Genomic DNA, 16,387 nt, shown 5'->3' on the forward strand with positions numbered 1-16,387 from the left:
ATTGAACTGACCAATTTTCACTTGCAGACCCTAGTACATTAGAAAGATGATATAAGTAAGTCAGCATTCAATCTCTAAGTTAAAAGCAATAACTTCTGAAAAATCAACTTTAGACACATTATGTCCTTTAGATGCAATGTTTTATTATTGCTATGAAAAAACTTTTGCCTATTTTGAATTTTAATTAAATGAATAAAAAGAAGAGACGAGTCAGAACAATAGGAAATTACGTATTCATTTTAAAGCGATCAGAAACCCAGTTTTCTAAATACAGGCATGAAATACCATGTGTAATTCAAAAACTGATCATGAAATACATATATATATATATGGTCGCTAGGTGTCGGCTTTATATGGATCCAAGATTTATACAAGGGAACACAGAAACAGAGTGATATGTGAGGTCACCAATTTGCTAAAAATCAGAAAAAGGAGACAAACAAGTCACTGTGAAAATGTAAATTCACTTTATTGTGCAGAGGGAGCTTAATTTAACAATACAGTAAAATCTGAATAAAGTGGTCACCTTCACCATTAAACTCTAGTGGTTCCTTAAAACTTTTGAATCCAGATGGTTATAATAGTGACACTTAATGGCTTAACCGCAACAGTATGTTAATTTGAAAACAATTACCATGGCTGATCTTGAGGGTGGTAGTTAGATCCTGATGCAGGGTCCATTTACTTATATTGCTAGTACGTCTATTAATAGGTGTGATGCTGCAATAGATGGATGATTAATTTATATGGTTGCTTAATCAAGGTGACCATTATAACACATTTCACCGTTACTCATTTCATTACAACTATGACAGCTGCAGCAAAGAATAACAATCAGAATCTGACGCCAGGCTTCCGTTATTGAATGCTATTTACAAAAATGGTACACAACTTCCAATCTTAGGGCAATCTCTAATGGATAGCCATAGGAAGTTTTGTAAATGTTTATAATTTAGCATTATCCAGTGGAATCTAGAAATCAAATATTTAATTAAAACTGGAACAACATTGTAACCTGTCAATGATCAGGCCTGTACAACTCCCTTTAGACATATCAGTGGATTCATACACTGATAAATAAGAACACCAGTTAATTAAAACTATGAATGCAAAAAATGCTTTAATAGGTTATGAATACAAAAAATAATTTTCACAAGTCAAAGACCTCTATATGAAGTACTTTGTTGCTTTACTGAACAACTTAATACATTTGATTCTCATATATTTTCAAAATGGAATTTAAGCAAGTGTAGTAAATTTTAATTCAGTGCTGGATCCAGGAAACTGCTAGCAGAATACATGTTGATCCTCTTTGTAAAAAATACCACATCTTCTTTTGAACTCCGCTTTATTAGATAAACTCTAAACAAATCAATCTAGAAGCACATTACCCCAGGACCATTGCAATTATGATTTGAAGAATATTAGTTTCCTTACAGTTGCTTTTTGGATTGTGTTTATTCCTCTTGGTGGTGGTGGTGGTGGTTTGGGGGGGGAGGGGGGGGGGGGGGGTTTGGTGGTGGTGGCACACTTGAAGTCTCCAGACAAAAAGAAGAAATGGAAATTCCACTTTGTACAGTGACATATCTTTAGATCAACTGCAGAAAAATCATTTTCAAAATTTCGTCAAGTGGAATGCCTCACATAAAATTAGGGTTGCAGAATTCCTAAAGTTAATCTCCAAAAATAACAACAACGTCATAATACTGGGAAGGAAAAAAAAATATTGGGGAGGTAGGAAATATTATGCTAATGACAAAGGCAAGTGTTGAGAGTCTGCTGTGCATATACATTTTAGTGCAGATTTGCTTCACAAACACAGCTATAAATTAGAGACAAGGAAATATAGACATATTCATAATAGCAAATGCTAAAGTGGAGAGCACTTATAAAGATAGCTGAAATTCTAATAAATATATATAGTGCTAAATCACTGTTTATGCACAATGGCATCAATAAGTGAGTTTTTATACACTACAGTTTGGAGAATTGTGCCAACCAGTACTTCATGGACAATTCTGTAACATGTTCCAGAATTGGAATGCAGGAACAATAAAAAGTACAGCAAATTTTTTAAACAAAAGTACGTTTGAATTTTAATACAGATTAGCAAGAAAAAAAGTAAAAAAAATTACAAAGACAAGTTATTTCCATTTTCTCCCTGACTCCATCAGTACTGTGAAATGTCGTTTCAGAGGTCCTGTGCAGTGCCTATTATTCAGAAGTATTGTTATTTTCTTTTTCAATGCTCCACACACAATGTGTGCAACATTTCATTGCATTTTTTTTGGCTGTTTGGTCAACCGACTGTTTTCATAAGGACAACAGTTTTCCTGCGAAGTCGCTTTTAAAAGGACTGATTAGACCCCTCCACAGCGATGGCAAGAGCGTCATTTACTGAACCAAGCAATTGCACTACGAGGTAAGTTTAGAGTAACTGGGCGGAGATAACTTGCGCTTCAAGTATTTGAGGATATAAAGTGGAAGACAACTGACAAGGGTAATCGCTGACACTTTCCACAGGAAGGTCACAGTGGTGATAAAGGCGACATCTGAAAGTCAAAAAGTTAAATTCCATAAGTTATCAAACATAGTGCTATAAAGTATCTTTAGATAGTTGTTATGAAGTTGAAGGCATGTACTGTACCTTTAAGAGAGAGTGAAAGCGGTTTTGCACTGACAGCTTGCAGGCACCTGTCATCTGACTGACTAGCAGTCTCAGAGGGTACTGCAAAACTGAAAGAAAATGTAACATTTGGCTCTGAAACAAGTACCTGAGTTTTGGTTGCTATGTTTTCACAACAGTGCGAATTTAGTCAGTTTAAATTATGCCCCAAAATACTAAAATCCCATTGAACTTGAATTTCTACTGTTTTTCCAACATCAAACCAATGAGACAATCCAATGTTTGGGGTATAAAGAAGCTGGCATGTTGAGAGTTGGTCAGCGAGAGAGAGAGAGCAACCAATTGCCATCGCCAGAGCAACTGTGAGCAAAACACTCTCTATCAAAGGTACCTTTATCATGTGAAACATCTTTACAGCAAATGACTGAAGACCATGGAGATCTACAGCCCAGAGGAAGGAGAACACCGGAGACGACTGCTGCTGTCTGGTTTTGAAAACTAATTTTATGTAATTTTAATTCCGGTGGTTATTGGAACAGTAGATTTTTATAGAGTTGGAGGCAGATAACAAGCCATCTGGAGAAAGGAGGCTTAAGAGTTGTCAATAGTAGTTGCTTAATGTCCACTTTTAGAGTTAAAGAATAAATTTATATTTTTTCTTTAAATAGTGAAATTTGGGAGTTCTCTGTCACTCATACTTTATCAAATTATGAGGCGAGTTGAGCTTGATCATATAACTATCTGATAACAAAAATATGGTGATGGGCGTGCAGTTCCCCAAAACAACTGAACCCCTTTTACAAGGTTAGTAAAGCTGCCTATAAAGAACAAACCCTTCCAGGTACATCATTCAAGCTTGCAAATCCTTCTCCTGGAATGCTCATCAGTGTTGTAAGATTAACCCTAAATCCTAAGAAATTCCTAGGCAATCAGCATAGAACTCCTAGAATGTGGAAACAGGCATTTGGCCAACAAGTCCACACCGACCCGCTGAACAGTAACCCACCCAGACCCATTCCCCACCCCATTACTCTACATCTACCCCTGACTAATGCACCTAACCTACACTATGGGTGATTTAGCATTGCCAATCCACCTAACCTGCAAATCTTTGAATTGTGGGAGGAAACCCATGCTGATACTGTGAGAATGTGTAAACTCCACACAGACAATCATGCGAGGATGGAATCGAACCCAAGGTTCCTGGCACTGTGAGGCAGCAATGCTAACCTCTGAGCCACCATGCCACCCAATCAGAGAGTTGGCAACTGTCACAGAAGAACATGTTATCACTCCTTCAGTTTTGTTTGCTTTCAAACTTAAGATGACTAAAATATCGTCCCAGAAAGAGACAGTCAATTCTTTAATGAATAGAATAATCATTAACATCTGACAATATGGACAGTAGGTAGTCAGAACGCCAGTGCTCAGAAGCACATCAATTCAGAGATAACCTAACCACATTTCTTGAACATACCAGGTTTCCTCCCACAGGCAAAAGATGTGAAAGTTAGTTGGATTGGTCATGTTGAATTGCTCCAGAGATGTGCAGGCTAGGTGGGTTAGCCATGGGAAATGCATGGTTACGAGGCTAGCGTAGGTCTAGTTGGGATACTCTTTGGAGGGTTGGCATGGATTCAATGGGCCAAATAGCCTGTTTCCACACTGTGGGGATTCTATGATTCGATGAAAATAAAACATAGATCTAGCAAAAGTTAAAACCACAAGCTCACAAGAGAATCATACTTCCAGTATTTGCAAAGAAACTGTAAACAGCATTAATGCTTTAGATGATACCTGTATATGTGAAAGGTGATTTCTGTTTTTAATAATAGTCCTTTTTCAGCACACTCCAATTAAACTGGAATGTAATCACTGTTGGAATAAATTATTCCAACAAGCAACATTTTCTACTGAGTACCAAAATAAATATACTAAAATAAAGACTATCGACTTGTGAATCTTTGCTGTTCTTTGGTTTTAAGAATGAAACAATAAACCTTTGAAACAACTTACCAAAGTACTCATTAAGAAACGCAAGGGAGGCCACATAGCAGCCAAGACTGAGGAACTCCCCCAAAACCATGAGCCAGTGCCAGGTCCGGATTGTAAGTGCAACCATCAGCAATTCAGTCAAGATCAGAGCCGTGAAAGAAATTGCGACGACATGCACAAACTCAGACTCAAACAGCACCAATGCCCCATATATTAAAATGCCACCTGAAATAGATGAAAAAACATAAATCACAATTTCTCCTTTCCAGATCAAACAAGACCTGATTGTTTCCTGCTGTAATTTGTCTGGTGTTGAGATGATGGTGTGTGAAAATCAGTTCACCAAGGTTTTAAGAAACTGATTCAAAAGTTGTTTGGAAGTGGTGGGTGCAATGACAACAAGGTTAGTTAAGAGCTAAAAAAGAGAATTAGTCAAACAAATACTGAATTATTTTTCTGTTGAATGAATATGCTCCAGTTATGAATTAACCATTAACTGCATGTTAAAAAGAAATGTAATATTATGCTTTCAAAGTAAGCACACTTAGAATCATTTTCTAAGAATCTGCATAACAGATCTTTAATAACGGATATAATATCATACGTTCATATCCTGTTTCCCCAGGGAATTATTTTTGAAATATACTTATACAGTAATTGGATTACTGAGGTGACAACTGGTTTTGAGATACAACATCTGTTTTTTTTTTGTTGTCTGAACATGGGAATTTGTAGTTATCCACTTTCAAGTGATGTCAACTCAGACATGGCTTCAAGTGAAGGTTTTTTTCAGTTTACCACATTGTGTGCAGATTTTATCATTTTTCCTTATGGAGTGCCTTTATAGATTTGATTTCCACATCATCCCTAGCTGTCTAACTATTGGATTTTAGAACCATAGCTTGAAATGTCACTATACAATGGAAATATTTGCTGAGCAGATGGGCTGAGCTAGTTTTACTCTCTCTCCAATTTGCCAGTCATGTTAATGTCAGTCATTTAGTGATACAAAACAAAATGTGTTTCTCAGAACAAAGACAATTGATGCTGACACTAACTTTGAATAATCAGCTACCTGAGTGTTCGGCACACTAGCCCTATTTTAAATGTGCATTTTTACCGATGCACACTCTTTTTTTACTGGGGAAGGAGTATAGCCCTTTTAACTCGAGTGGGATATATGGAAAACAATACAAATTCAGGGTTATGTACAATATTAACTGAATGAATATTAACTGAATGGCATCAAAGGTAGGGCTTGTGCATACTAGAAATCTTCTGCACACTTAGCGTTTTTTTTGACAATGTTTATTTTAGCAGACAAAGTTTGCTTCATAATTAAACAGCCAGCAAGAAAAAGCCCTAATCACAGGTGATGGTAACAATCATTGCATGTTACAGCCAAGTCAATAAACTGGAAGTGAAATCTGAATTAGTCTAAGTATACATCAACAAAATGATGTTCAGATATGGGTTAATAAATTAATTCAGACCATTATCAATAATGAGAAGTCTTCACCATGGAAAGTAAAACTTACGACTTACCTTGGTAAATGCTTATTAGAACCCAAATAAGAAACGTCTTGAAGGATAACGAACGCCCCTGATTAAAAAAATAATAAAAATTATTTAAATATCTATTGCGCCTATTTTTGGATAAGTACTATGACTACACCCACATCAACATAGCTGTTTTAAAGTAAGTGTTCAATGCCAATTAGCTCAGAGACTAGATATCTTGTTTGGTATAGTGTTTTTGCATCTAAGAAATAAATCAGGTTCAATCCATTCACTATGTCTCAGATTAAAGAGGATGAATATCAAGAACTTAGATTTATAAAATGCCTTTAATGTAGTAAAACACATCAAGCTCCTCAAAAGAGGAGATCAATGCTGGGGCTTCAAAATTTTGGAATGTGTATAAATGACTTGGATGGACCAACAGTATGGTTGCTAAATTTGCTGATGACACAAAGATAGGTATGAAACTAAGTTGTAAAGAGCACATAAGAAACCACAAAGGGCTAGATATTTTCTAAAGTAACATGTTCAGGAGCAAGATTTCCAAGCCTCCTGGCTCATTTAGATAGGTTACATGAGGGGGCAAAGATGTAGCAAACTGTCAGCTTTGATGGGAAGGATAAAAAGGAAGCATATTATCGACATGATGAGAAGTTAAAGAGCTCCGAGATACAGAAGAATCTGGGTGTCCTAGTTCATGAACAGTACATGTTTGCCTACTAATACAGGAAGTAATTAAGACAAGTTAATAAAAAATTAGAATTTAGTATGTTGGGAATTGAATACAAAAGTAGGGAGGTTGTGTTTTGTTTATATAGGACATTGTTGAGACCACATTCAGAGTAATGTGTATAGTATTGGCATCATTGTTTAAGGAAAGGTGGAACTGGATTGGAAACAGTTCAGAGAAAGCTTAGTAGACTGATATCTGGGAAGGGTAGATTGTATTTTGAGCAAAGTTTGACTGGTTAGATGTATATTCACTAGAGTTGAGAAGAGTAAGAGACAACTTGATTGAAACACAAGATTCTGAAAGATCTTGAAAAGTGGATGTGAACAGAATATTTCCTCTCATGTGAAAATATAGAACTATATGACTTCGCTTAAAAACAGGGAGTCATGTTCCTTGAACATCTCTTCCCCCAAAGACACAAAGTAGCATCCTCAAACACGTTTAAAGCAGAGGTAGATAGATTCTTGTAAGCAATGGTGAAAAGCAATTGGGTCTGGTCAATTATAGAGCAATCAGATCAGTCATGATCTTATGGAACAGCAGATCAAGCTTGAGCAGCCGAGTGGCCTACTCCTGCTCCTAATTCCTATATGCGAATAGTGGGGTGACTTTAATTGGGGATGCTCAAGAGACCAGAACTGCATATCTTGCAAGGTTTTATGTTAGGAGAGGTCACAGGGATAGGAATGGTGAGACACAGAGCCATTTGAAAACAAGATTGAGAATTTCAAAATGGAGGTATTGTTGGCTGGGAATCAATGTAAGTCAGTAAGCGCAGGGGGTGATGTGTGATTGAGATTTGATGCAAGTTAGCATATAGACAGCAGTGCTTTTGATGAAACAGTTCAGAGGGAGCTACACTTTTCATCAGTCAATGCTGAAACCCCCAACTTTGCCATGAGGTGAAGATATGCAATATTGATTAAGAAAACCATCACTGTAGTGATGAGAAAGGTCATCCTAGAAGGATTTTCAAATGAGACCATCTGGATAGAGCTTAGAAATTAAAACAGGAATGATTATCTTGCTAGGATTATACTACATGCATCCAAATAGACAGGTGGAAATAGAGAAGCAGATACATAGGCATATTACAGAAAGGTGTGAGAGAAACAGTGTTATATTTGTAGGGGACTTGAGCTTTCCTAACATTTAACTGGGACAGCCTGAGTGAAAGGATTAGATGAGGTGGAAATTTTAACGTGCATGCAGGAGAGCTTTCTGTGCCACCAACGTAGATAGTTCTACTGGAGATGGTGCAGTACTAGACCTCACCTTAGGGAATGAAGCCAGTAAAGTGGTTTAAGTTTCAGTGAGTGAAACTCTTGGGGATAGCAATCATAATTATAAGTTTCAAAGTCATTATGGAAAGGGATAAGGATAGTGCAGAAGTTAAGTTTCCAACTTTTGGGGAAGGCCAATTTCAATATCTTTAAGATAGGATCTTGCAAACGAAGACAGGCAGCAGTTACTTGCAGTTAAGTCAACATTTAAAAAGTGGGAGTCTTCTAAAAGTAGAATAGTGAGAATTCAGGATCAGCATGTTCCTTGAAGAATGAAGGGCAAGGGCAGCAAGTCCAGGGATGTCAAGGGATATTCAGAGTTTGATAAAGACAAAGGAGGAAATAAGTGTTATAGCACGTTAAAAAGAGGATGCCCTTCAAAAGTACAGTGTGTGCAGGGGGTTCTTTAGATTTGGATGTTGATTTAGGTTCAACATTGTTAAGAGCCAGTATAATATATTCCCACTATTTTTGTATATTTGAGATAGTGAAGGTTAGACATTCCAGAACAAAATCATATGAATTAAACCTTAAAGTTGGGAGGAAGGAATGTTGATAACCTAAGTTAAGTGCGAACTATGTTGATGGACTACACAATATTCCCCTACATACGCAGAAGGTTATACACCATGGGTTTGCTAATGGGAGCGAACTTTGACATAGATAATGAGGCTGGAAATGGAGCACGTGCTTCATGATTCAGAATCGAGAAAATCATCCCAAGTTTTGGTTTACCCATTTTCACTATTATTTTATCATCCATATGCTTGAAGATTCATATTAAAAGCTACATCCTGTACACAAATTGTCAAATGATAATTACATGGAGTGTAATCACAAATGTCTATACCACCATCAAGAAGGGATGTTTCTTAAAGAGGATTAATAACTTTTTTTGAATAATTTGGCCTTGAATTATGCATTTCATAAGCCAGTGCATGGTCCTACAGATAAACTGATAATGATGAAAAGATTCCCATGTTTACCAAAAACAATTGCCCCATTCTTACACTTTGAGGGCTACACAGGCCAAAAGCTTTGGTGACCACCAGGAAGACTGGTGGTAGAGGAAGCTGATTTGGGGTTGGGGGAGGGGGGATGCTTTCAGGGGAAAGCAACAGCCAAGTTTGTTGAATACTTTTTTTTTCAAACATCTCATTTGTGATAACTTGACAAAACATTCCATGCAAAATCTCTAGAAATGAGGTTATGTCTCTGGGATGATGTTTATTTTCACAAAATAACTTTATTTGCAAGTTATATTTTACAATGAATGGTCTACAATGCAAGTATAGTCATTTGTCATTATGTCAATGAACAAACTCAGTAAATTAGTCGATATACTTTTCCTGTTGAATAGTGATTTGAATAAATATTTCAAGTAATTTTCATCTTGGTTATATTTTCAAAAAATCAGCATGATTCCTTGAAAATCACTCTGTGCTCTGCTTACAGAGGCCTGCACAGTGCTTTGCATGTTTGTTTAACGTGCACTAATCTTCCATGTTTGACAAACCTTTGTGAGGTCCTTGTAAAGTTCTGGATATAGTATTGCTGTTTCTGGCTTTACATCCTGATCTAACACCAGAGAAAAAACAGGAAACATCGTGTATATGGTAGCATACCTAATAGAACAGAAAATAGAAAAAGAATCATTGATTTCACAAGGTAATTGGGTTTAATAATATGCAAAGAGGAAAAGTTGAAGCTTTATACATCTGCAATACTAGCAAATAATCTTTTTTGAAATTAAATAATCCCACTTACCCTACCATGAGGAAACCCTGATATAAGGGAACAGATGCAAAATAGAATACTGAAGAAAATACAGCCTAGGGAAGAAAACATAAGCAAAATTACTTAGAAAATATCAATAAAACACTTCAAATACACTTTTAAAAATATTACTGCTGAAAACGTCAGCTTGTGTATAAAAAGTTTTGAAATATTCAATTTATTAAACATTTAAATATTTGATATCATATTGTTATTTGATATGTCTAGCAAGCATTTTAAAAGTCTAAGGAAATGAAAAAAAAAATTTCCACATACAGTTTCAAATCATGTCCTTAGAATTGCAGGATGTGAGATTCAAGCTACATATAAATTTCTAAATCATTAGAGGGGTTATATTACTAGAAATAGTAGAGATTTGGTTTAAAGATAAACAGTCTCTGCAACAGACGAACTACCTCATCTTATTCAAAGCCACTCTCAGCAATGTAGCTGGATTGCCAGTTTAGCTTCTCTACATCGCAGCAATGTTTGTGCAGAGAATTACTGAGCAGAGAGCAGCTAACTACTCACAGGAGTGAGGGATATGGGAGGGAATTGCAACTTCTGGCTGCTATTTGTCACATTTTGCCACAAGTCACAGTTACAAAAAATGCTTGTACATTTGCATTTTTATTTCTTCTTGCTTGAAAGGAGATGAGCAAGACACTCTTCCAGAATCATGGTGCCACTCTGCGCAAATGGCTCAGAGAACAATTCTGGGGTTGGGCCTTGTAACATTGTATTCTGGTGACACTGCACATAGCAGATTGCCAGGCAGTTTGATACTGAGCAGGTGCTTGACATAGAACAACTGCTTCTAGCTTTGTAGCAGGAGACAAATTGATTAGAACAGGCTAGAGATAAAAAATAATTGTAATTTTGCTTTATTTTGCTTCAGAAATGCTCTAACAAACTGAAACTGAAGTAAAAGCAACAAAATATGGCTTTGTAAGGCTCAGTACTGACAATGAGATATTTTTAACCCCGCCTCCCCATGGCACCTTCCCATGTAGCCAGAGAAAGTGCAACACCTGCCCTTTCACCTTCTCCCTACTCACCATCCAAGGGCTTAAGCAGCTTGTCCAGGTGGAACAGCATTTGACCTGTACCTCTGCCAATCTTGTGTATTGTATTAATTGCACCCAATGTAGCCTACTCTACATTGGAGAAACCAAACGCATACTGGGTGACCACTTTGAAAAACACCTCAAATCTGTGTACAAGCATGACCCTGACCTTCCCATGGCCAGTCATTTTAACATAGCATCCTTCTCACATGCCCACGTGTCTGTCCTCGGCATGTTGCAATGTTTCAGTGAATCACAGCGCAAACTGGACAAACAACATTGCATCTTTGGACTAGACACTTTACAGCCTTCTGGACTTTAAATAGAGTTCAACATCTTTAAATTGTGAACCATTTCTTCCCTTTCTTTTAGTTTATCATACCTTCCTCTCTTCCAATCCCAGTTACTGTCCTTTCAAGTCTAGTAGGAGACCCACCATCTCACATTCCGATCACTTAATCTGAACTAATGTCATCTTTTCTCCACCAGCACCCTACACCTACTAGCCCCACACCCCACCCTCCCCAAACAAAAGCATAAATGCTGTCCCCTGCACACTTGATTTCAGCTGAAGAGTCACCTAGACTCGAAACATTAGCTTGTGCTCTCATGTTGTCTGACCCGCTGTGACCTCCAGCATTGGTTGTTTCCTACATTCATCTATTTATTTAGAAAGACACTCTCACACTCTCTGTAGCATACTCACTGTTGAGGTTTCTAATCATGTTGCAGCTATGATTTAATTATGGAGAAAATCAAAGAGGTAATCCCCAGGAACCATCTCAGCCAGTAAAGGACAGTGAATCCACAATGTCGCCGTTATTCTGCTACACATTCTAGTCATCCAGACAACTAACCTAACCAACCTTAAAGAAAGATTGAAGATCTAAATTAGGTATCTTTCAGAGAAATAAGCATTATCCTAATTCTTTGCTGCAACCATTTAAAGATCGAAAATGCAGCACAAGTCTTAATATTCCTTCACATCTCAAATTGAACTCCCACATGCAATTCATTGTTGAAACTGTTCCCAAGTTCAGTTTTCTTTCATATAAAGCATTTTTTAAAAAAAACCCATCAAGAACTCCCCAATAGCTTATGGAGTCTGCCCTAGACCTGAACATAGTTCTCGCATTTGGAAAGACTTGTTTGACTCCTCTTTCAAATTCTTGGTCAAGATACAAGTGAAAATTTACCATTTGATAAAGGATCTTGTTCTCACCATTAGCCTTCAACCAAAAATGCTTTGTTTCTCTTGAACTTGCCACTTTTGTTGCTACTTGCTGCGACAAATATGTTGTATATCCTCTCCGACAGACCTACATTTGTGACACTGAATTCGAGACTAAATGCATGATCACCATTATGGACTCACTGTTACCCAGAGGTGCTCAAGTTAGAACATCCTACCTCCTACAAATCTCTGCAGTCTTTCAAAACCTGAGTTTCACACCATCTACTCCCTGCCTTCTTCATTACTTGTTCCATTTTAATTATTTCATTACTCAATGTATTGCCCGATGTGGGTGTCAGCCCTTTGCTGAAAACAAACTTGCGATTACCTGCATAGTGGAAATGATAAGGCCCCTGTGGATGACAAACTGGCCAAGTGCAGCAGATCGCTTATAACTGTTGCGACCGTGTACCATCAGCAGCCGGCCAATGTGTTTGAACTGAGTGATGGAAAAATCCGCTGCCAAAGAAGCCTGTTTGCCTTCCTAGATTAAAAAAAAAGGTAGTTATAAAGATGCAAAACCATGTTGACTAAAATGCTGCGCTATCATCAAAGTAAGGAAACGTGCAATAATGAAATCATGCTACTCAGTGAAAAAAAAAAATCAGCTTTTTCATCATGAAACTTCAGTCTAAATGAGATTTTTGACTGTTAAAAGTTACACATTTGCACTTTTTCAAGTTGTCTTCAAGGTAGGAACTAAAACACACTTGTGAGGTTGATAGGGTTGTTAAAGCAGCATATGGTGTGTTAGCTTTTATTAGTGGAGGGATTGAATTTCGGAACCATGAGGTCATGCCGCAGCTGTAAAAAACCTCTGGTGCGGCCACACTTCAGTATTGCGTACAGTTCTGGTCACCGCATTATAGGAAGGATGTGGAAGCTTTGGAAAGGGTGCAGAGGAGATTTACTAGGATGTTGCCTGGTATGGAGGGGAAGGTCTTATGAGGAAAGGCTGAGGGACCTGAAGCTGTTTTTGTTAGAGAGAAGGTTAACAGGTGATTTAATTGAGACATATAAAAGATAATATAAGGGTCAGATAGGTTGGACAGTGAGTGTCTTTTCTTAGGATTGTGATGGCATGCACGAGGGGACCTAGCTTTAAATTGAGGGGTGATGGATATAGGACAGATGTTAGAGGTAGTTTCTTTACTCTGAGTAGGAGGAGCGCGGAATGCACTGCCTGCAACAGTAGTAGACTCGCCAACTTTAAGGGCATTTAAATGATCATTGGATAGGCATATGGATGAAAATGGAATAGTGTAGGTGAGAGGGCTTCAGATTGGTTTCACAGGCTGGCACAATAACGAGGGCCAAAGGGCCTGTACTGCACAGTAATGTTCAATGTTACTTTTCTCAGGTAAATTGAGAAAATGTATTGAGAAAATGATCTTATAATCACCTTTCTGTTATTTCACTCAGAGTAATTATGTTATTGTTAAATGTGGAAGATCACTCTGCTGCCACAGACTAGGTAAATTGGTCATACCTGGGCTGGGCCCAGTTCTATTTGGGTTCTGCCTCTATCTCAACATGGTGGGAAAAGCCTCAGTGCAGATATCACTAGAGTTGTGGGAATGACTGGGCGACCACATCAATCAACAATCTTCACTGGCTCCACCTGGCAGAAGCAGGCTGAAGATTATGGTTTAAAAAAAAAATCCATTCGTAAACTGGTTGATGCCATTCCAAAATGTCCCTACTGTTGGACAGCTAGGATGCCTGCCTGCCTGAAGTGAAAGCTTTAAAACATAGGCAAATTGCAATCCCAACAATCCATGTAGGCCTCAGCTGGTTATTTGGAAGGAAATATTAATGGACAGAGGCCTTGCAGAATGTTCCAAAAATAACTGACAATGTTGTTGGCAAAACTGAGGGTTTAGAACCATCAGATAGGTCAATCACACTGCAGATTTAACTCTTAGAGACGACTCAACTAGGGACTGCAAATGAAGAAGTCACTAATATATTCAATGGAAAATTCAGGATAAACTTAGTTCAAATTGGTTGAAGTGTGGAATTTGTTACTTAAGTTGCAGCAAATTGTACAGATGCATTTAAAGGGAAGCTAGTTAAGTGTATGAATGAGAAAGTACATTTAGACAGGATATTGAATTGAATTGAATTTATTGTCACGTGTAACCGAAGCACAGTGAAAAGCTTTGTCTTGCGAGCAATACAGGCAGATCACATGGTTAAGTAGCATAGATGCTGAAGAAAACAAAGTAGGAGGAAGCTTGGATGTATCAAACACCAGCACAGACTGGTTGGGTTTATTTAAATACAATTCTGCTTAATTATTCTAAGTATAAATCATATTGTAATAACTGATACATTACGAGATTGGAATTCAAATTTTTGGCTTGAGACAGCTATTTCTACAACATGCCTATGCAAATCACATACATCACAATAGGCAGATTCAGCAATAAAGAATATGCTAGATACTGGCTATATATACTTTAAAAAAAATCATTTTTTAACAACTGTGACCTATGATTTAATTAACATTTTACGTCACAAGTATATAAACAAATGATCATTACTTTTCCAACAATACCAATCCCACAGTCGGCTGCTTGAATCATGCTGACGTCATTACCTCCATCACCTGTAAAATATCAATAAATTCAATCTTACACTTAGCTGTTTAACAAACTTCATTTTTTTAAAAATCCAACTGTCCTGAAATGAGCTAAACTGTTTCAAAAGTAAAAGGAAAGCCATTTAAGTCAATCGGAGGTAATCTTTAATCTTTAATAAAGGTTTATGCAGAGACACAAATGTACATATACACATGTATACATACAAACTGAAAAAAGATTAGCAGGAAACTTGACGTGCTACTTCATTGGCCAACTAAATTGCTGAAAGAGTCTTGATCATTTACCCTGTACCACAGCATCCAAGTGCCATCCAGTGGTGTTAAACACACATTACATTACCAAACAAATAACAGAATTTCAATTTTTTTGAGTGTAACAATAAGCTCATCGTAAACCTGGTTACCTTCTTACCACAACAACCCATTAACAACATTTTCTTGCAGAAACTACAGATGGTTACTTAATTGCTAAACAGGACAAACTGTAAAGGAAGGATAAAAAAATAAACAAACAGAAGGAATATATATTTCCGTTCTCAAATAATTGAATTGAATTGAATTTATTGTCACATGTACAGAGGCACAGTGAAAAGCTTTGTTTTGCGAGCAATACAGGCAGATCACAGAGTTAAGTTGCATAGATAAGTAAATAATATGTAAACAGCAGCAAAAAAACAAACACAGATACAGGAAAATGTTAAGAGTTTGAGAGTCCATTCAGTATTCTAACAACAGTAGGACGGAAACTGTTTTGAAACCGGCTGTTGTGTGCGTGTGCGTGCGCGCGCGCGTGCGCGTTCAGGTTTCTGTACCTTCTCCCCAAATGGCGGAAGTTGTAGAAAAACATTGCCAGGGTGGGATGTATCTTTGAGAATGCTGGGGGCCTTTCCTTGACAGTGGGCCTGCTAGATGGATTCTAGAGATGGGAGGTTGTCCTTTGTGATTGTCTGGGCTGAGTTCACCACACTCTATAACTGTCTCCGATCTTGAATGGTACAGTTGCCATACCAGGTAGTGATATATCAAGAATGCTCTCAATGACACACCCATAAAAGTTGGCAAGGGTATTTGCCGTCATGGCAAATTTCCTCAGCTGCCCGAGGAAGAGGAGACGTTGTTGGGTCTTTATAACCAGTGCATCCACATGAACAGTCCAAAAAAGCTTGTTGTGGATGACCACTCCCAAGAGCTTGACACTACCCACTCTTTCCACATCTGTGCTGAAAACATATAGGGGGGCATGAGTAAGATCCTTCTGCAAGTCAATAATGAGTTCCTTGGTTTTGCTGGCATCGAGAGCTAGGTTGTTCTCGATGCAGCATTTTTCTAGGTCTTCCACCTCCTGTCTGTAGTCTGTTTCATCGCCAACAGAGATTCGACAGACTATGGGTGTCATCAGCGAACTTGTAAATGGCATTAGTCTGGTAGTCTTCGTGGTTGACTAACAAAAACTTTCCATGTTCATGGTCCCTGTTCTCCAAAGGTTAAAATATTGATTTTGACATCTTATCTGTTTGATCAGGACAAGATTGGCACAGGCTGACAGC

At 37.6% G+C, this 16,387-nt stretch overlaps 1 protein-coding gene across 2 annotated transcripts in view; it reads right to left on the reverse strand.

Annotated features, from left to right (window-relative positions):
* Positions 1-450: 450 nt before the first annotated feature.
* Positions 451-16,387, reverse strand: part of atp9b (ATPase phospholipid transporting 9B) — a 344,153-nt gene continuing 328,216 nt past the window's right edge. The window contains exons 23-30 of one of the 2 annotated variants that reach the window (XM_072570844.1): positions 14,782-14,846; positions 12,564-12,719; positions 9,926-9,990; positions 9,675-9,783; positions 6,167-6,224; positions 4,643-4,846; positions 2,648-2,736; positions 451-2,552 (exon numbers count right to left, since the gene is read on the reverse strand). In XM_072570844.1, the coding sequence (XP_072426945.1) occupies positions 2,529-2,552; positions 2,648-2,736; positions 4,643-4,846; positions 6,167-6,224; positions 9,675-9,783; positions 9,926-9,990; positions 12,564-12,719; positions 14,782-14,846 (770 nt within the window). In that variant the 3' untranslated portion in view covers positions 451-2,528. The remainder of the gene's footprint in view (positions 2,553-2,647; positions 2,737-4,642; positions 4,847-6,166; positions 6,225-9,674; positions 9,784-9,925; positions 9,991-12,563; positions 12,720-14,781; positions 14,847-16,387) is intronic. The other variant, XM_072570843.1, reaches the window with a different exon arrangement.

The sequence above is a fragment of the Chiloscyllium punctatum genome, chromosome 5 (genome assembly GCF_047496795.1).
Source record: "Chiloscyllium punctatum isolate Juve2018m chromosome 5, sChiPun1.3, whole genome shotgun sequence".
In the NCBI taxonomy this organism is placed as follows: Eukaryota; Metazoa; Chordata; class Chondrichthyes; order Orectolobiformes; family Hemiscylliidae; genus Chiloscyllium; species Chiloscyllium punctatum.